This window comes from Chionomys nivalis, chromosome 11 (genome assembly GCF_950005125.1).
Source record: "Chionomys nivalis chromosome 11, mChiNiv1.1, whole genome shotgun sequence".
NCBI lineage: Eukaryota > Metazoa > Chordata > Mammalia > Rodentia > Cricetidae > Chionomys > Chionomys nivalis.
In genome coordinates, this window is record NC_080096.1 from 37,247,296 (window position 1) to 37,270,089 (window position 22,794).

General features: G+C 38.1%; 1 protein-coding gene across 1 annotated transcript in view; it reads right to left on the bottom strand.

Moving 5' to 3' along the window:
- Agbl4 (AGBL carboxypeptidase 4) overlaps window positions 1-22,794 on the bottom strand; it is a 1,086,156-nt gene that overhangs the window by 928,537 nt on the left and 134,825 nt on the right. The window contains exon 3 of the mRNA XM_057784997.1: window positions 2,481-2,605. Within this exon, the coding sequence (XP_057640980.1) occupies window positions 2,481-2,605 (125 nt within the window). The remainder of the gene's footprint in view (window positions 1-2,480; window positions 2,606-22,794) is intronic.

The window sequence follows — 22,794 nt, forward strand, 5'->3', positions numbered from 1 at the left end:
GAGAGATATGGGAAAAGATTACAGGAAGAGACATTATAAAAGCAGATCTCACAAGTCAAACTTAATAGCAAAACCATCCTCTTCATGTAGGCAACCATGAAAACAAATATCCTGTGAGCTAGGGACATACTTTCTATCTTTCTATTAGATCTTTAAGCCTTGAGACAGATTTCCATAACTTTATAATGTGGTTAGAGCTGATGAGACAGTGGCCACAGAAAGATGATGAATGAGGTACAAGGCAGAAAACTAGATGAACACATCTAAGGTTTTGGGGTGTACAAGCATAGGATAGTATTGCTTATGTTAGTTAGAAGCCAGAGAGGCAGATTAAATGTCAGCCATGACAACTTCAAAATAAGTGTGCATAAAACATACCCAATTCTCTTATTAAAGAACCCTTTAGAGCACATTCATGTTAGAAAAGATCGCCATAAAAACTATATAATTTAAATGTACATCATGAAACTTAAAACACTATGGCTCTGACATGTCAAACAATAAAAAAAAACATATTCTGATAAGCAAACTAGAATAGCAAACAAAAATATTTAAAATGCATGAGGAACTTTCCCAAAAGTCTGTGTATAACTGAAGGAAGCAATTTCCTCCAAATCTCAAACCAGCACATCCCCCTCTTCTTTACTTATTAATATAAGATGTATACAGACAGTCTTCATGGAGATCGACGTGAATAAGAAACAAGGGATGGTCCTAATGTGTCTCAAAATTAAAGAAATCTAAAAAATTAAGAAATGAACTAATATTCAGTCTATTTAACAACAAAATCAAAAAATAAGCAGTCCCTTTTCTAGGAGTTAATGGCTTCTTAGATGCAATAAGCAAGCTGAAGGATATATAAACTGTATGAGAAAAAAAATATAATCCTTTTAATGGACTTGGAAATTCTGGCATATTTCTCCTACATTTAAGAAAGTGTTAGTCTCCATTCATATAAACTGTCTGCAGAATAGCTGTTTGCTTTTCAGAGGAGTGTATATGTGACAAGCATAACTTACCAACATAAGTCAGCAACAGAAGAAGGCAAGGGTGGATGTTCACTTCGTGATATCAAGTTATCCTTTCAGTGAGCCCACATGGATATTGGAGAAGTATTTTGAAGAGTATTGATTATTTTATGAAATAATCCCACAGTCAGGTCAACCACAGCACATGGTCAGGAAGGAGAGAGGGTATAATACTGCTATAATAGAAACTGTAAAAGAGACTTGGCCATGTAAGATGGTGTAAGTAAGGCTAGGTCTTAGGACTGTTGGGGGTGGGAGGGTCTCTGTGTGAGCTTCAGTTCTTTTGTCTCCTTCCCATATGTGCTAAAACTCTGAGGTATCACATTTAGTAGGATACAAACATCTTTCCTATATTCAGATCCCACCAGAAAGCCTCCAACTCAATACAAAGGGCAAGTTCCCCAGTGCTGTGTCGGTAGTATTATAGAAAATTAAGACAACTAGTTGAAAAATTTAGTGGTTGTCCATCCATCTTCTGCGGAAGCCACTTTTCCAGAAACAACACAGTGTCAAGAAATAGCCCAAGCCCCTAAAATCCAGACACTGCCTGGGCCTGGAACATGAATCAAGCTGGAATTCAGATGGACAGAGAGATGCAAACAGCATTGACTGACTCAAGAGTAAAAACTGAACAAGACCATTACTTTCTCTCTGGTGTTGTAGATAAAGACAGCCCAGGAGAAGACAAGGTGGAACTTTCCACGTCCAGGCTTCCATATGCTAAAAGAACCACAAAACCACGATGCATACAAAGTTTGTGCAGCCTGTCTGTAGTTGTCTGAATGGAATAGAATGGCAAAATTGCTTAGAATTAGCGTGCTAGTGTTTACTTCAAGCATATGTATGTTATCAGTCCATTTTAATCAATAACCTCTCATGGAAAACAAGTTTCCAAAAGGATTAAAAATTATTAGCAGTTAGAAAGTAAAGTTAAAGAAATCAATATTAAAGGGGATCAATATATTCGTAAAATTTAAACATGACAAAGAACACACAAGGTTTCCCAGAATCACTAGATGATACTGTGTTTTGAGTTCCCAGGCATACTAACTTTAGGGAAGATAATCAGTCAGAAGAATTTGAAAAAGAGAAGCTTTTATGAGATGGGGGCCTATGAGAAAAGTCTTTCTGGGTCTTTGCAAATATGCTGTAATGGCATATTAGACACGGAGAACAAGGCATTTCCAATGTTTCCTTAAAGTGTGCCACAAGGAAGCTTCCCATATAAGGATTAAACAGTAAACAACATACTTTTTCTTATATACAAGTTTGCATTCATGAATTCCCATCACGAATTCTTTACCCATTCCTCACTATCTCTTGAAACAAAAGCATATCTAGCCTCGCTATAAATATAAAACAATATAATCTACTACAGCCCAAGTTTAACAGCTGTTAAAGAAAACAATGATCTTTTTGAAGATCACACCAGATAGCCACCATTTACCTCACCTGTGATTCTTTCACATTTTCAACAGTAAAGTTGAACCAGACCCGGAAGCGAGGATTACAGGTATCAGGCCTAATGAACAGATCATACTCAAACTCAGAGACTTGCTCAACCCGGCCAAGGTTACCTATGACAAAACATAAGAGAATTGTGTTTTAATAGAAGTTCGTGCATCTCAACAATATTCTGAACTCTGATACTAGTACCAATCTTCATTTAGCACCGGTAGATGTGAATAGGCTTAATGCTACCAACTCTAAGTGCAGCCCAAAGTAAGAAGACGTCAGCTAGTTCAGGCTGTAGTACACAATCTCTGCCTGAATCTTATGATCCAGACTCTTGGTGCAACAAACAATATTTGGTTATAAAGACTGTAGTATGGTTTGTTTAAAAAAGCTAAGGAATGAATCATAAGCTACAGATTCCCAGTTAGAAACGGATGAAGATAGACTATATACTATTTCTAATATGCTGAATCCTCTTTAATCTTCACAACATGGCTAGGTAGTTTGTGTGGTAAATTGCTAAAACTGACATTCAACTGCTAAAAAAGAGTCAAGATGACTATGCCTGGCTTCAGATAAATGAATGAGAAGTGGGTATTGTGTTGATCTTAAGGAAAATAGCAATACCTTACTTAAAATGAGTTCTAGAGTGCCTGTCTCTAGATCAGTGATTCTCAAACTTCCTAATGCTGCGACCCTTTAATACAGTTCTTCATGCTGTGGTGACCTCGCCCACACCATCAAATTATTTCATGGCTACTTCATAACTGTAATTTTGCTACTGTTGTGAATCTTAATGTAAATAATTGATGTGCAGAACATCTAGATGACGTGTGACCCCTGTGAAAGGTCCATTTGACACTCGAAAGGGTTGTGACCACAGCCTGAGAACTGTTGCTCTAGAGGAATGCTTAGGAATAAACTTTCAACCTATATGTACCAAAGTTTTAAGTATGTCTTTTCAAAGTTCTGTTGACATTTTACTATTTTTTCTGAATATGTATTGTACTATAATTAATGGAAAACTAGCCAGGGACCCAGAAACCTGAATTCTACTTCACTTCATTCCAATGGTATGATGATAGATAAGTTGCTTACCTTCTCATAGTCTTATGAAAATGCTGCATTTATAATCGCAAGGTTCGTTCAGATATAACCCTCTTTAGCTACCTGTTTCTAGCAATGAGCAGGCAGTGACCCAGGACAGTAACTCCACAGATATAACAATTAACTTTTTCTTACTTTTATCTGCTCTATTAAAATTTAATCTGAGAAAACAATTTATTTCCCCTTCCAGAACATAACAGTACCTTTATTTTAGTACATTCACATTGAAAACCTTACATTGATGAGGAAGTACATATAAAAACTAATCAAGACCAAAGACTTGCCTCTTAATTTTCTTTCAATTATATTCACAATTCTAAAGAGATTCCTTACATGAAACTAGGTCCTTGAATTATTAACATCAAAAATATTTATTAAGAGATTTTTTTATGAAAGTCAGAGTATTTATTACACAATTAAACTAAATAAGGGTCAGATAATTTAGGTTGTTTTTAAATTTTCTAAAAATTTAAACCATTAAACAAACTTTATTTTTCTCTTTTTTTTCTTTCTTTCTTTTTTTTATTAATTAATTAATTTAATTATTAAAGATTTCTGCCTCTTCCCCGCCACCACCTCCCATTCCCTCCCCCTCCCCCAATCAAGTCTTCCTTCCTCCTCAGCCCAAAGAGCAAGCAGGTTTCTCTGCCCTGTGGGAGGTCCAAGGACCACCCACCTCCATCCAGGTCTATTAAGGTGAGCATCCAAACTACCTGGGCTCCCACAAAGCCATTACGTGCAATAGGATCAAGAACCCATTGCCATTGTTCTTCAGTTCTCAGTAGTCCTCATTGTCCATTATGTTCAGCGAGACCGGTTTTGTCCCATGCTTTTTCAGTCCCCGGCCAGCTGGCCTTGGTGAGTTCCCGATAGAACATCCCCATTGCCTCAGTGTGTGGGTGCACCCCTCGCAGTCCTGAGTTCCTTGCTCGTGCTCACTCTCCTTCTGCTCCTCCTTTGGATCGTGAGACTTCAGTTTATAATTATAAAGTAAAGAATATGAGCCTGGGTAGATGGCTCAGTATGTAAGAGTGCTTGGAACCAAGGCTAACAATGTGCGTAGGATCCCCAAACACCAACAGTACAAGGAGAACACCAACTCCTTCAGCGATTCTCTGATTCCACAGGAGCACCCTGGTTTGCATCTACCAATACACGCATACACAAAATAAATAAATATAATATTGGAAAGGTCACATAAATTGAAACATAAGCATTTATTTCTACATTAAAGGAGAAATTACAAATTTTAACCATTATGCAATTAAGACAAAATTTAATTTTGGTAGAAAATTAATTCTAAGTTTAGATGTATGCTATAGACATCCTGAAGGTTAAGTATGTCAATCAATTTAATTTTCAGAACATGTCCCACAAATGAGGTACTTTTGCTTTCCCATTATATATACGATAAAAACAATGAATACCGAACTAAAACAGCTCCAAAGTTATGCAGTAAGTAAATAAGGAGCATTTGCAAGTGATGTGAATGCAAATAGCACATCTCGAACCACCAGTGATCAGACTATACAGCTGGGCACTGAATAGATGAGCACCGGCATCACAGAGATATGAATGGAAGCAGATTGTAAACCACTGTGCTTGATACCTACTCCACAACTAAAACAACAAAAACTTAAAAGGAGTCATTGCACACTTCACCTTTCTAATCTAAAATTATGTATCAATGTTTAATCTAATCTTCAAAAGAAAGCATTATTCAGTCTGTTTTAATAGTTGGACAGTACACATGGATTTCAGTAAAAAAAAATCTTTAAATTATTACTATGTACAGAGTTTTTAATAATCATATATAACGGCAAAAAACATAAAGTTTCAAAGTAATTTTACTCATATTATTAAATCTTCACGTTGACCCAATGATTATGAACATGAAACCTGCAAGTACTTAACACCTATCTAAATTAAGACTTTAAAGCGCCTGGAAGGACTCTGAAATAAAGACTTCTAATTAAATTGTTCTGTTCTTTGTATAATACTATAACTATATATCCATTTTTTACTTAAATACTTCAACTATGTATCATATTATAGACTTAAGGAAACATATATTTTAAAATATATTACTAATGTTTTTTATCCATTTAAATGCTCACTTTACCCATCCACATATAAACAGCACTAAATGGACTCACTGGGTTTTTAAACGAGTAAGTAAAGTTGGAAGGTGAAAGTGGCATTTGGAGGGTGATGGTAAAGCCCTAGAAGGGAGGGACAGGATGGAGTAAATTTAATTAAAACACAGTAAGTTTTATATATAAAATTATCCAATAAATAAATAATATAAAACTCTGTGAGAATAAGACCAAAAGTAATACCGACACAACAATGTATATCTCCAAGTACAGCTAAGCCACATATATTGCATTTATATAATAAAAATAATGTCATATGGACAAGCCAAGATAAGTGAAAGTATCACAGTATATTGAGCTAAATAAATTAACCCTAGGTGGGGTGGCAAGACTTGCAGAGTTTAATGTAAGCAGTAAATTAAGCCTGAAGGGTGAGTATTCTTCTACATCTCAAGTATGAGAAGGCAGAACATTCATCCTGGGGAAGAACTCAGAATAAAGAGCCAAGAAGGAAGGGCAGGATAGAGAACTGTCAGTCATTTTGGCCAGGAATGCTGCACAAAAGGAATGCTGCAAAATGAACCTGAAAAGGAAAAACTACAAGATTGTTTTTAATTTTTAATATTCAAACTATAAAAGATTTTTGTCATGGCAGTATAAATAAGGAAATCATAATCTGAAAAAAGATAGCAATAATATATGCATCAAATGAAATGGTTAAACAACAGCTGACGGATCTCTAGTGAAGCAGTGAGAGGAAGTCCATTCCAGAGATTGAATCTATGGGGATTTGAAAAGGGAAAACTCTTGTTCCCAATGGATAATTTTATTAAAATATTTGATTCACGTTCATTGGGAAGAAAAGGTAATCTGGTTCTCTGGCTCTGAGAATCTTTCTGGTATCTTTGCGGTTTTTTTCCCCCAAGTCTTAAGTCTATGGGGCCGGGCAGCCATTAACAATTAACAAAACAGAAATAGACCTTTTTTTAAAAAAAAAAAAATGCTTTTAGAACTTGAAGGGCAAATAATTAATTGGAAGATTTGAACTACCAGAGATGGGTATAGTGATAATCAGCAAGAACGAATAAAATTTGAGGATAATATTTAATAGAATCATTCTTAATCTGAAGTTTTATGTTCATAATTTTGTACATTTCATGACTTCATATAAACTTCACTCCATACAAAATCTAACATACTGTCAGCCACAGATTTCCTTGGCATTGAGAAATGGAGAGAGCTGGCAGTGTGACTCCTAAAGTGAGGGCTGTTTCTATTTCTGCAGAAATGGATGCTCTAAGTAACCTAACAAAGTGATTTCCTTGAAATAAATACTGAGTGCTATTAATCAACAAACACTAAATAGAGGATGAATAATTGATGTTCTAGATCTAATTATGCAATGTCTAAAAATAAATATTTGAAGGTTAAATGTCATTTTAAAGTCATTCTTCCTCAGAAATCAAAAATACATCTGCAAAATATTTGTCAGTGCATGCATTAATGATTGGAATGGTCTTAACACCCGGTTATATCATTGATTAAATTTGTGACCTTGAGCCTAACTCTGTATCTGCAAAGATTCCCACAGCACCTTCTGTCCCTTTTCAGATAATTTTCTCTTGCTGGCTCCATGACAACAAACAGGAATTGGTCTTCGTGACTCTTAGTGCTAATTTCATCAACCCCTTTGCTTTAGATTGTTCCAAATTGCATTCAGCTGCCTTCCTTGGTTTTCCCACCACCAAATGCATAAAATGCCAAATCAACCTACTACAAAAATCTAAAGTCTGACACTAACCTGTGTAACTTTAAGGATGGTGTGAGATTCTATACAAAGAGGAAATGTATGCAAGGTAACACATACGGGAACTAAAGCAGCATAATAAATGTTGATATATTTGGTGTGTCTAGAACACAGACAATTAGAAAAATATGACGAGAGACAAGGTAGGAAATACAGAAGTCAAATTGCAGTGGGCATAGGCCAGGCCCAGACTCTTAATCTGTAGTGCCACCACAGAGTATTAATCATGAAAGCAATGCATATATTTTAAAATAGTTGTGCAATAGAGCACAATGATTACTGTCCAGGTGGGGTCGTGAAGTGCCCAAAAGAGTTCAAGGATGGAATGATAAATGAAGCAAAGCAGCAGAAGTCTGAATGAAAAAGAGGTTATTAATAGCCTTATAAAATAATTTTATAAATCATAATTAATACAGAAGTCAGACAGTTGTGTTAAGTAAAAACTAAAGTTCTCAAATTAAAAAAAAAAAGCCAAAGGGAATTTAATCCAACTCTAACTATCTCAGGGATGGCATGGGGAATGAAGTTTGCATTCTCTCTTCCTCTGTCCTTGATATTATTGCCTGAATTCTCTCCTACTACAGACAACATTAATTCATATTGAACAACTGAACAATAATATTGAACAATAATCCACAAATAATTTTCTAATACATGTCCACACAATAAAGAACATGACCTCTATTTACAATAACTTTCATTTATTTCTGAACATTTTTCACATGTGATGTGCTCTATATATTCTCCCCTTTCATCTCCCTCTGATACTTTCCAGTTAGCCCTACTCCCTGCAAGTTCCTTTCCTATGCTATGTCTTTTGTGTTTTGTGACAAACCGAGTTTAATCAGTGTCCTCTGTTAGACCCTGAGTACTGAAATGTCTTGTGGAATTTGGTGGGTTTACCAGTGGGAACTCATCTAAAGAAAATGATTCCCTATCCTCCAGAACTCATCAGTAGCCTATAGTTCAGCAGGGAGGGTACAGTTCTCTGGATCTCTTCACCATCCATGACTGACTATTGACAAGTACAGGTTTGTGAAGAGCTAAGGCAAGAAATTGGACAGCTACAATGTTATAACTGAAATAACTATGGCATGCCTAAAATATAGCATTTTGCACTCCTCTCCCTATCTTTATCGATTTATTTACTTATTTTGGTTTTCTTTTCTGAGATAGAGTCTTACTATGTAGGCTTCTCTGTCCTGTAACTCATTAGGTAGACCAGGCTGACCTTGAACTTGGGAGATCCACATGCTTCTGCCTCCCAAGTGCTGAGATTAAAGATGTGCACCATCACATCTGGCTTCTCCCTGTCTTAAATCATCTCTAAATTATTTCCACCATTTTTCTGCCATATCCCCAAGCCTTAGATGTGGTGGTATAAAGTCCTATTTAGGTCTGAGCACCCACCATCCCTTTGTTTTAGTATTGTAGGCAGTGAAGACTCTTTGTATTCACTGTCATGGACTGAGTGGAGATGCTTGCTTCTCTGAGTGACGCTGAGGTAGTATTTACAAATAGGTATAATCATAGATGCTGAAACAGTAGTTTGACACCAGGTCAACTTAAATAAAAAATAAAAATGAGTTCCCTGCTAAGGTCTAGGACCTCCACAGCCACAAGACCAGGCTTATAGTATCAAGTTGCAATCTCACCTGGAGAGTAATCCTCAAATACAGTCAGAGTCATCACCCCATACTAGTTGTGACATTATTGAAGCCATCTGCAGATCTTAGATGCAGGGTTTCTGTTATAGCTTGTAGGATTCACAGCTAGATTGTATAAATAATGATAATAATAATCTTTAAGGTAAAACTCCTTGAGGAAGTTTGTGATTAACCAAATGTGGGTCAAATGTCCACAGCGTCAATTTAGTGAACAGGATGCCATAATGTCACTAACTTTTCAGGAGAGTGATACAAACGTATGCACACACACATGCAGACACAAACACACAAAATTTATGTATGTGTGCCTGCGTATATTAATATGTATAAAATATCAGTACATATAAGGGATATCCCCTGGGTCTAGTACTCTTATTTCAGATACCGTAGTGAAATGTCTATCATATTCTTCTAAATTGGAGTTATCATTTCTACATTAGTCTCTCCCCATTTTAATTTTTTGTAGTTTCAGAACTTTATTCTGAAAATATTAAATGGAAAATGCCAGAAGTGAGAAATCCACAGCTTTAAACAATATACCATTTTGGAATTTCACGTCTGCATCTAAAATATGCTCACCAGATCCAGGAAATATCTCCTTTTCTGAAGAAAAGAACACCTGAGAGTAATGAACTCAGTGAGAAACCTGAAAAGCAAACAGCTGGAATAAAGCACAGGCAGCGTACAACACATGTGCAGAGCAAAGGACTTCCTGAGGACTCCGGCTGCCTGGGAACTAAGGTCAACAACTGACAAATGGGACTTCAAAAACTTCAAAACTTCTGAACAGCAAAGGAAACAAACAGTTCAGTAAAGAGGAAGCATAAAATGGGAAAGAATCTTGCCAGCTATACATCTGGCAGCAGACTGCTATCTGGAATATACAAAGAACTTTTTAAAAGAAAAAAAAAAGAGAGAGAGACTCAAGAAAACAAGCACCCCAACCAAAAGAAAATGGGCTACAGATATGAACAGAGTGTTCTCAAAAATTCTCAAAATGAAATAAAAATGGCTAAGAAATATCTCAAAAGAGTGAATAGCATACTTAGTAATTAGGAAGATGCAAAAGCAAACCCTGAGATGTCATCTTTCACTAATCAGAAAGGACACGCCAAGAAATGAACTGCCATCAGATGCTGTGAAGATGTGGAGAAAGGGAAACCATGATTCATTCTCGGTGCAATTGCATACTTGGGCAGTTACTCTGGAAATCAGGATAGAGAATTCTCAAAAATCTAAAAATGAATCCCATATGACCCAACTATGACACCCCTTGGGATAATATCAAAGAACTCAGTGGTTCTCAGCCTGTTTGTCAAGATCCCTTTGAGATTCATATATCAGATATGCTGCATATCAAATATTTACAGGACTATTTGCAACAGCAGCAAAATTACAGTTATGAAGTAGCAAAGGAATAATTGTATTAAAGTGTCATGTTGTTAGGAAGGCTAAGAACCACCGCAGGACTTGGACTCCACAGCCGCCTGCTAGGACAGGCTCACTGCCACGCTACTGACAGCAGCTAGGAAATGGAATCCATCTAAATGCCCTTCAAACAATGAATAAGTAATGAAAATGTGGTGCTATACACAATGCAAAACTATTCATTTGTTACAGAAAATAAAATTTGTGAGTAAGTGCATGCAACTAAAAAATACATGAGTGAGGAAACACACATCCAAAAGGAAAAGTAACTTGTTTTCTCTTGTTTGTGAATGGTAGCTCCAAAACTTTAGATACAAGTACATAAACTGGAGAAACCACAGATAGAAGTGGGGATAGCAACATTAAGAATGTTTGAAAATTCATAGGGAATTATATTATTTTATGACTACCTAAATTGCATATAATATGTGTAAATATATATGCTTACATGTATATGCATCTATATAGTTGAAATGGAAGTTATGACAACTGGGGTAACAATGCTTCTCTTCCTCCACAGAAAAACAAAATAGACTAAAAAAAAAAAAAAATCCTATGACAGCATGGTAAAAGTCTTTTGAACTTGTTGGTCCGGTAAGTCCAAGAGATCCCATAGCTATTTCTGTTGTCCTTTGTGCCTTCCTGAAGAGAAGATAAACTCTATTTCTGAAAACACCACATGCTCCTGACACATGGACTAGAGGAATTTATCTGGATCTGACTGGAAGCCTTTTCACTGAGGACTTGGGAGACTACATCCTTCTAATTCCACAGTTTTTAAAGGAGCCACCCAAGCAACCATCATAGAAAAAAATAAATAGCTATAACCAGCTGTAATGTCAATGTCACGACAATATCCAGCAAAGCCAAACATTTTGAAAGGTGAAAAGGGGGCTTTAATATTCCAGAGGATGCCAACAACCACCCAACTGGCCTTAAGGCCTGGCCAATAGGAGGGAATTCGTTCATGCCTGCCACTGAGAACTTAGCCAAATAGGTATGGCTTGTGGGATCATAGAGTCTATCAGAGAGCCCTCCACTGCCTCTTTCTTAAACTAGTATACACTCCAGGTGCATTCTAAATATAAACGGTTGAACCCACAGATAAGTGTAGCTCTAACCCCTCATCAAAAAACTAAATTTTCTTCAGTAAACAGATATTGTTACAGAAAGTTACAACTGGCCAGCTGACCAAGGGGCACCCACCCCCAATTAGTGCATTTGTAACAGAATCCTTAAACCTAAGGCTCAGGGAAAATCTAGAAAGACAAAATGAGAAAATATTAGGAGTCAAAGGATAGGACAGCTACTGTAAAATGGTCTCATCTAAAAAAAAAAAGATAAATGACTAAATAAATAAGCAGACAAATAAATAATAAATACATAAAACACGCACTAAGAGGGGATGAGTGCATGATTGTAAGAGGATTGGAGGGTGAATTTGATCAAAGTGTTGTATGAAAGACATAAAGCAAAGAAAACTGGCCTATAATTTTCACAGTCCCAGAGAACCTAGACAACAATGAGGACCCTAAGAGAGACATACATGGATCTAATTTACATGAGAAGTAGAAAAAGACAAGATCTCCTGAGTAAATTGGGAGCATGGGGACCATGGGAAGAGCTGAAGGTGAGGGGAGAGGAAAGGAGAGTAGGAGAGAAAAATATATAGCTCAATAAAATTAATTAAAAGACAAAAACAAAAGAATACGTAGAAAATATTTTATGAGGTATTTTGGCAGAAATTTGGGCCAACTGAAAAGTTCAAAAATATCTCTTGAAGTAGGTATGGTTAATCTTGTTTTTATTAAAAAGAAAAATAGTGCTGTAGTTAAGGTAGATTCACTACCAAGTACATCTACCCTACACTGCCTTCTGTCCTTGGTGATAATATTTTAATAAACCTATGATAATTTCTACCCTATAAAGTACCAAAAAGCAGTGCTCATTAACAGAAAATATGGTGGAGACCTTCTTGGAAAGCACACTCCAAGCCATCTGAAACTTGTAGGAGTCTTATTTAAAAAAAAAATACTAAAAAAAAAAAAAAAAAAAAAAAAATACTAAAGAAAAGACATTTTTGAGTGGACTGAAAAGTTTGATTTCCTACTATCTTTAACTTCACCAAAGTGAGATTATATTTCCTGAAACTCCAAATTTCGCAGTTTAATTAAATATCTATAACAACAGAAAAAGTATTGAAGATGTTTCTCATACACACTCAAATCAAAGCTAACCATTAATGTGCTATACAAATAATAAAGTTTAAGGTTTATTTTATGCTGAAATGATTTTCAGATTGCATAAAATGTTTTTCTGGCCAACTGCATAACACTTTACCTCTACTGCCCTGTGTTTAATCTTCATAAAACATTCAACATGTCACTACCCAAATGTCAATAAAATATTATTTAATAACTAAGAAAGGAAACCCATTTTGAAAATGGCAAGATTACCCAGAATAACTATAATTAACACTTTTCAAAGGTTCACAAGAAAAATAAAAGACAAGCAATTTGAAAATCTTAAGTCAGACACTATGTTTTCCTACAGAGAATTTTTTTAAAATAAGAAGTAGACCAAAAGTGTTGGGCCTGATGAGGCCTAAGCATGAGGCCCAGTGTAACCTCCTGAGCCTAACTCGAGTTTGTGTGAGGCCTAGGGTAACTTTCCAAACCTAGCTCAAGTTTGGAGACCTGTCTCTGACTATAACTTCCACACAGGAAGTGACTCAGCACAACCGGACCTAGGCCCACCTCTACCCAGCCACCGCTAATGTGGCAGAATATTATTGGCCCTTGCTCCTTGCTCCAGCTAGGCGGCCCATCCCTGGCTTCCTGCCCCATATCTCAGCCTATATATGTTCCTGCCTAATACAATCAAACGAGATCCTGCTTTGACAGACTCCTGACTCAGTGGGTGTGTTTCTCCTAGGTGGCCAGTGGGGAGGTCCGAGTTTTCACTCTACCATCCTACTCAGCCCCAGGGAAAGTCTGGTGGGTCTGGCTCTGCCCCCCACCCTTTCTGCCAGAGAACCCAGCAGAGAAAGGTCTTAGACAAGCTTTAGGTAACCCCAAAAAGAGGTCAAACATCCTGCTAGAAAGCACAGCTGTCTTAAGAACAACTTATCCCACAGCTTACAATGTCTCCTTATGTACAGCTATTGGTCCCACAGGTGTGCACTTGAGTTTGGGCTGCTGTTCCTTTATAATGAGTTTGCCAGAAATGATACAGGAAACAAATTTGTAACAATATGTCGTTCCCAACCCAGAAACTTTGGAAGAGACATTTTCTTTTAGTAAAGAAGATGGCAAACAGGCACAAAGGATCAGTGGGACTGGAGAGGGAAGCTTAGCCTTAACTAACAATCTTTATTTTTACCTTAATAAACATCCAAATAAAATGATATTAATGAGATTGAACTACCAGCATAGTTTGGAATGTTCAGGGATGACCTAGCTCACGTTCTATTCCCAGCTTGGGGGCCATTCACACCAGCAGGTCCACAATATGCTGATATTATTAAGAAGCAGGGTCGCCGGGCGTTGGTGGTGCACGCCTTTAATCCCAGCACTCGGGAGGCAGAGGCAGGCGGATCTCTGTGAGTTCGAGGCCAGCCTGGTCTACAAAGGGAGTTCCAGGACAGGCTCCAAAGTTACAGAGAAACCCTGTCTCGAAAAAACAAACAAAAAAAAAAAAAAAAAGGAAAAAAAAGAAAAAGAAAGAAAGAAAAAAAAAAGAAGCAGGCTTACAACCTCAAATTGGCCCATCTTTTTAAAGAATGGAAGAAAGGTAAAGTCCTAGACCTGTTGCAGATTACTGACAAAATGTCAAACACTTCTCTGACACACCTAAGATGTCTCAATATTTTTGGTCCCTTATAGAACTCTAATCTGCTTCTCTACATACAGAAAAGCATAGACTACGATGAAAGGGGTAGGGTAGAGAACTAAGCCTTATCTTAGAGCTGTCAATAAATCTATTGTTAGAGCTGCATGTGAATAGAGAAAGCAGAGGCAATCTTTGTCTTCTAAAGAGGTAGTTTTTCAAAAAGAGAATTATACAAAGTGCTCTGTTTTCATCAATATGCTGCAGGTTTTGAAATAGCATTTTTCAAGCAAACAATGAAGATCCTGACAAGTAAGCAGCAGAAAATCACTAACATACTTGCAGCTGCATTTCAATCTATACAAAAATCTTTAAACAAAAACCACCAAGAAACTGCCCAGCTTAGCAAAATTACCGCACCATTTGGGCCTCAAGTCCAAGATAACTGTGAAACATATGAAACTGAAATCTTTATATGGCCACTGAAATATTTTCAACAAATGTTCAGATGAAAATTACAAACAGTGCACAAAAGACCCACATACTAACTTCAAGAGCACAAAACTGTGGCACCAGGACTTATCCCTACTGTTTGTACTGGTGTTTTGGGAACCTATTCTCTTTAGATTGATGCCTTGCTCAGCCTAGATATAGTAGGGAAGGCCTTGGATCTTCCCCAAAGCAAAGTGCCTTACCCTCTCTGAGGAGTGGATGGGGGTGGGGTGGGGTGAAGGTAGAGGGAATGGGAGGAGGGGAGGTTTTGGGAACTGGGATTAGTATGTAAAATGAAAAAAGATAGTTGTTTTATTTTTTAAAAAAATTTAAAAAATAAAGAAGAGCACAAAATCAAGGAGTCATTTCTCTAACTTCACAAATGAAATTAACAAAATTCTCCATTATTTTAATTGTGAAAATGTATAAAATACAGAGTTTTATCAAAAGACTGAGGTCATAACTCCAGCTTAATTAGAAGTAATAAATGTTTATGGAGGAGTCAGAAAGGAGAGAGGGGCTGCTTTATTTAATCAAGAGATGATTTAAACCTTAATTAAAATAATCGAAATGAAAATGAAAAGGGATGGAAACACAGAATAGACATTTTAATATACAGGGTAAGTTTATTAATAATAAATTAATGGTAATTTATTAATATTATAGGATAGATTTACTAATGGATGATATTCAGCGTGATGAGTACCCATCATGGTCCTCCAGAGCTTTATCTACCATCTTTCTCCCCTTTGTATTCCAGTTCGTTCCCCTACCCACCATAGAGGGAGGAGGAGAAGGGTGGGCCCTTCGCTGCCTGGTTACACATTGTGGGGGATTCTAGAATGACCAAAGCTCATGACAAGGAATCTCTCTGTGTGTGCATTTAGTCTTCTCCATGGTGTCCAGCAATCACTTTCATTCCTCATCAAGCCTAGGAAAGGATGAAGTTCTCTTTTGTTAGGAGCTTAAAACTTATAAAACAGCCCATCTCCCAGAACTCTATCCACACCCATAAAAACAACCCCTTTATTAAACCAACAAAATTACCCAATTTTAAGCAGACCATTTGTTTCCAGTCAAGATCCTACCAGATATAGAGATGACATCATAGATCACAGACAGGCACTGGAAGAAGCTTCACTGTTACAGTAAATAGAGCAAATTGTGTCAGATATCCCTAGCACATAGGAGGCAACTAATAAATATTGATGAATTAACATAAAATATGGACACAATTAAGATTTGGCAAAAAGTTTTAGTTAAATACCATAGAGCTCAAATAAAGAAGAAGACTAGGAGCTATAAAATATACCAACCGATGAAAGGAGACAGAGACAGAGACCCACGTTGGAGCACCGGACTGAAATCTCAAGGTTCAAATCAGGAGCAGAAGGAGAGAGAGCACGAGCAAGGAACTCAGGTCCGCGAGGGGTGCACCCACACACTGAGACAATGGGGATGTTCTATCGGGAACTCACCAAGGCCAGCTGGCCCGGGTCTGAAAAAGCATGGGATAAAACTGGACTCGCTGAACATAGCGGACAATGAGGACTACTGAGATCTCAAGAACAATGGCAATGGGCTTTTGATCCTACTGCATGTACTGGCTTTGTGGGAGCCTAGGCAGATTGGATGCTCACCTTACTAGACCTGGATGGAGGTGGGTGGTCCTTGGACTTCCCACAGGGCAGGGAACCCTGAGTGCTCTTTGGGCTGACAAGGGAGGGGAACTTGACTGGAGGAGGGGGAGGGAAATGGGAGGCGGTGGCGGGGAAGAGGCAGAAATCTTTAAGAAATAATTAATTAATTAAAAAAAATATACCAACCAGACATCAAAGGCTCACAAAACGTATGGGCAACCAAAAAGTGTATTATTTCTTTGAAAATTATTAATAACATCATTCTAAATGCACTCTAATTAGAAATAGCCTTTCATAAGGTAAAGGTAGATAACTATTCGCCCCTAAAACTAAGCTTAACCTTGTTTTAAAGATACAAGTAAGCTCTCCTACACACCCGCCCCCACCCCCACCCCCAAACCTGCCTTGTCTGCAAGGTCCTTAGCTGTGGAACAGTTTCCTGCCATTTCACTAAGGCTACCAACCCAGAGCAGTGAGTCCCTGACCAGAGGGCAGGCCTCAAGGTCCCCGCCAGGGAAAGCGGGCCCTTGCTGCTGGGGCTGCAGTCTCTGCTGTGATCTGCTGGACCTGCTCTGCCTGCGCCCTACTTCCCTTAGTCCCTGGCTCATTGGGGCATCCAGGAGTTCCTGTGTAGGTGCCGAGAAGTTTCATCGGGACGGGTGAGTGTGTGCTATCCTGGGGCGGACTGTCCAGGTAGAGAGCACAAACACCCCTCCCCCAGCTCCTGCTGCAGGGCTTGCTCTCCTACACACCCGCCCAAACCCCCACCCCCAAACCTGCCTTGTCTGCAAGGTCCTTAGCTGTGGAACAGTTTCCTGCCATTTCACTAAGGCTACCAACCCAGAGCAGTGAGTCCCTGACTAGAGGGCAGGCCTCAAGGTCCCCGCCAGGGAAAGCGGGCCCCTGCTGCTGGGGCTGCAGTCTCTGCTGTGATCTGCTGGACCTGCTCTGCCTGCGCCCTACTTCCCTTAGTCCCTGGCTCATTGGGGCATCCAGGAGTTCCTGTGTAGGTGCCGAGAAGTTTCATCGGGACGGGTGAGTGTGTACTATCCTGGGGCGGACGGTCCCGGTAGAGAGCACAAACGCCCCTACACTAAGGCTACCCAACCAGAGCAGCGGGCAGGCCTCAGCAACCCCCGAAAGGGAGCGCAGGCACCTCCAGCTTGTACTGCAGTGTCGCCTGTGTTCTACTGGACCTCGCCCGACCCCTTGCATTCGGCCTTCTTTACGCGGGTCATTGGAATACCACGCATCCATGTTTTGGTGTTGAGGAGTTCACCTGGAAGGGAACGGTTCCTGCCCCTACACTGAGGAGATACACCTAGAGAGTTAGTCACAGCAAAGACTGGTCCGAGACATCAGGCCTCTCCTGGCTCCATTTGAAGGAAAAGATGGGCAGGCGCCAATGCAAGAATTCCCCCAACAACTTGAAAGGCAACGTGACATCACCAGGATCCAGGAATCCCGAAATGAGAAGTCTAAACCCTAATACAGAAGAATTAGAAGAATTCGACTCAAAAGTGAATTTTATGAAAATAATAGAGGACCTTAAACAGGAGGTGAAAAACTGCCACAACCAATTAGAGATTACAAACAAAAAGGTAGAGGAAATGAATAAATATCTCAAAGATACCCAAGAAAACCAAGAGAAACAAGAAAAAGTAATCAAACAGGTAAGGGAAACGGTTCAAGACTTGAAGAACGAAGTGGAAGTAATAAAGAAAACACAAACCGAGGGAAGGATGGAGATGGAAAATTTGAATAAACGAACAGGAACTACAGAGACAAGTACAACCAACAGATTACAAGAGATAGAAGAAAGAATCTCAGACACTGAAGATACCATAGAGAAAATAAACACTCTCATCAAAGAAAACAGCATAACCAACAAATTCTCATCACAAAACATTCAGGAAATCTGGGACACAATAAAAAGACCAAACCTAAGAATAATAGGGATAGAAGAAGGAGAAGAAGTACAGCTCAATGGTCCAGAAAATATATTTAATAAAATTATAGAAGAAAACTTTCCCAACCTTAAGAAAGATATTCCTTTGAAGGTCCAAGAAGCATACAGAACACCAAATCGACTGGATCAAAAAAAAACATCTCCTCGTCATATAATAATCAAAACACAAAACATACAGAATAAAGAAAGAATATTAAGAGCTGCAAAGGAAAAAGGTCAAGTTACCTATAAAGGTAAACCTATCAGACTTACACCTGATTTCTCTATGGAAACCATGAAAGCCAGAAGGTCCTGGATAGATATACTGCAGAAACTACGAGACCATGGATGCAAGCCCAGACTACTATACCCAGCCAAGCTTTCGTTCACTATAAATGGAGAAAACAAAGTTTTCCAGGATAAAAACAAATTTAAACAATACGTAGCCACAAATCCAGCCCTTCAGAAAGTAATTGAAGGAAAATCACAAACCAAGGAGTCCAACAATGCCCACAATAACTCAGACATCTAAAGACCCTTCACCAGCACAACTTGAAGAAGGGAAACACACAAACTCTACTACCAAAGGAAAGAAAGAAAGAAAGGAAAAATGACCGGAGTTAACAACCACTGGTCATTAATATCACTTAATATCAATGGACTCAACTCACCTATAAAGAGGCACAGGCTAAGAGATTGGATACGAAAACAGGATCCAACATTCTGCTGCTTACAAGAAACACACCTCAACCACAAAGACAGACATCTACTCAGAGTAAAGGGCTGGGAAAAGGTTTATCAAGCAAACGGACCTAAGAAACAAGCAGGTGTGGCCATACTAATTTCTAAGAAAGTTGACTTCAAACTAAAATCAATCAAAAGAGATGGAGATGGACATTTTTTACTCATAACAGGAACAATTCACCAGGATGAAATCTCAATCCTGAATATATATGCCCCTAATATAAAAGCACCCACTTATGTAAAAGAAACGTTACTAAAACTCAAGGCAGTCATCAAACCACACACACTAATAGTAGGAGATTTCAACACTCCTCTCTCACCAATGGACAGGTCAATCAAACAGAAACCTAACAGAGAAATAAGAGGATTAAGGGAGGTAATGAATCAAATGGACTTAACAGACATCTATAGAACATTCCACCCAAATAGGAAAGAATATACCTTCTTCTCTGCAGCTCATGGAACCTTCTCGAAAATAGACCACATACTCGGTAACAAAGCAAACTTACACAGTTACAAAAAAATATCGGTAACCACCTGTGTCTTATCAGATCACCATGGATTAAAGTTAGAATTCAACAACAATGCTATCCCCAGAAAGCCTATGAACTCATGGAAACTGGACAGTCAACTACTGAACCTCACCTGGATCAAGGAAGAAATAAAGAAAGAAATTAAAGTCTTTCTTGAATTCAATGAAAACGAAGACTCAACATACTCAAACCTATGGGACACTATGAAAGCAGTGCTAAGAGGAAAATTCATAGCATTAAGTGCCCACTTAAAGAAAACGGAGAAAGCACACATTGGAGACTTAATAGCCCACCTGAAAGCTTTAGAAAAAAAAGAAGCAGACTCACCTAGGAGAAGTAGAAGACTGGAAATAATCAAATTGAGGGCTGAAATCAACAAAATAGAAACACAGAAAACAATCCAAAGAATCAATGAAACAAAAAGCTGGTTCATGGAGAAAATCAATAAGATTGATAAACCCCTATCCAAACTAATCAAACGGCGGAGAGAGAATACGCAAATTAACAAAATCAGAAACGAAAAGGGAGACATAACCACAGACTCAGAGGAAATTCAGAGAATCATTAGATCTTACTACAAAAATCTGTATGCCACAAAATTGGAAAATGTTATAGAAATGGACACTTTTTTAGATAAGTGCCATATACCAAAGTTAAACCAGGACCAGGTGAACAATCTAAATAGACCTGTTAGTCGCGAAGAATTAGAAGTTGTTATAAAAAACCTCCCCACCAAAAAAAGCCCAGGTCCAGATGGCTTCAATGCAGAATTCTACCAGAACTTCCAAGAAGACCTAATACCTATACTCCTTAATGTATTTCACAATATTGAAACAGAGAAGTCATTGCCAAATTCCTTTTATGAAGCTGAAGTTACTCTGATACCAAAACCACACAAAGACACAACCAAGAAAGAGAACTACAGGCCAATCTCACTCATGAACATCGACGCAAAAATACTCAATAAAATACTGGCAAACCGAATCCAAGAACACATCAGAAAAATTATCCATTATGATCAAGTAGGCTTCATCCCAGAGATGCAGGGCTGGTTCAACATACGAAAATCTATCAATGTAATCCATCATATAAATAAACTGAAAGAAAAAAACCATATGATCATTTCATTAGATGCTGAAAAAGCATTTGACAAAATTCAACATCCCTTTATGATAAAGGTCTTAGAGAGATTAGGAATACAAGGGTCGTTCCTAACTATAATAAAAGCTATTTATAGCAAGCCGTCAGCTAACATCAAATTAAATGGAGAGAAACTCAAAGCTATTCCACTAAAATCAGGAACACGACAAGGTTGTCCACTCTCTCCATACCTCTTTAATATAGTGCTTGAAATTCTAGCAATAGCAATAAGACAACATAAGGGGATCAAAGGGATTCAAATCGGAAAGGAAGAAGTTAAACTTTCATTATTTGCAGACGATATGATAGTGTACATAAGCGACCCCAAAAACTCCAGCAAAGAACTCCTTCAGCTGATAAACACCTTTAGTAGCGTTGCAGGATACAAGATCAATTCCAAAAAATCAGTTGCCCTCCTATACACAAAGGATAAGGAAGCAGAGATGGAAATCAGAGAAGCATCACCCTTCACGATAGCCACAAATAGCATAAAATATCTTGGGGTAACCCTAACCAAGGAAGTAAAGGATCTATTTGACAAGAACTTTAAGTCAATGAAGAAAGAAATTGAGGAGGATACCAGAAAATGGAAGGATCTCCCTTGCTCTTGGATAGGGAGGATCAACATAGTAAAAATGGCAATTCTACCAAGGGCAATTTATAGATTCAATGCAATCCCCATTAAAATCCCATCAAAATTCTTCACAGATCTTGAAAGGACAATAATCAACTTTATATGGAGAAACAAAAAACCCAGGATAGCCAAAACAATCTTATATAATAAAGGATCGTCTGGAGGCATTACCATCCCTGACCTCAAACTCTATTACAGAGCCTCAGTATTGAAAACAGTTTGGTATTGGCATAAAAACAGAGAAGTCGACCAATGGAACCGAGTAGAAGACCCTGATTTTAACCCACAAACTTATGAACACCTAATTTTTGATAAAGGAGCTAAAAGTATTCAATGGAAAAAAGAGAGCATCTTCAACAAATGGTGCTGGCAGAACTGGTTGTCAACGTGTAGAAGAATGAAAATAGATCCATATCTATCACCATGCACAAAACTCAAGTCCAAATGGATTAAAGACCTCAATATTAGTCTGAACACACTGAACCTGATAGAAGAAAAAGTTGGAAGTACTCTACAACATATGGGTACAGGAGATCACTTCCTACGTTTATCCCCAGCAGCACAGACATTAAGGGCAACATTGAATAAATGGGACCTCCTGAAACTGAGTAGCTTCTGTAAAGCAAAGGACACTGTCACTAAGACAAAAAGGCAACCCACTGACTGGGAGAAGATCTTCACCAACCCTGCAACAGACAAAGGTCTGATCACCAAAATATATAAAGAACTCAAGAAACTAAACTTTAAAATGCTAATGAACCCAATAAAAAAATGGGGCACTGATCTGAACAGAGAATTCTCAACAGAAGAAATTCAAATGGCCAAAAGACACCTAAGGTCATGCTCAACCTCCTTAGCGATAAGGGAAATGCAAATTAAAACAACTTTGAGATACCATCTTACACCTGTCAGAATGGCTAAAATCAAGAACACCAATGATAGCCTTTGCTGGAGAGGTTGTGGAGAAAGAGGCACACTCATTCATTGCTGGTGGGAATGCAAACTTGTGCAACCACTTTGGAAATCAGTGTGGCGATTTCTCAGGAAATTTGGGCTCAACCTACCCCAAGATCCAGTAATACCACTATTGGGAATATACCCAAGAGATGCCACATCAAATGACAAAAGTATCTGTTCAACTATGTTCATAGCAGCATTGTTTATAATAGCCAAAACCTGGAAACAACCTAGATGCCCTTCAATGGAGGAATGGATGAAGAAAGTGTGGAATATATACATATTAGAGT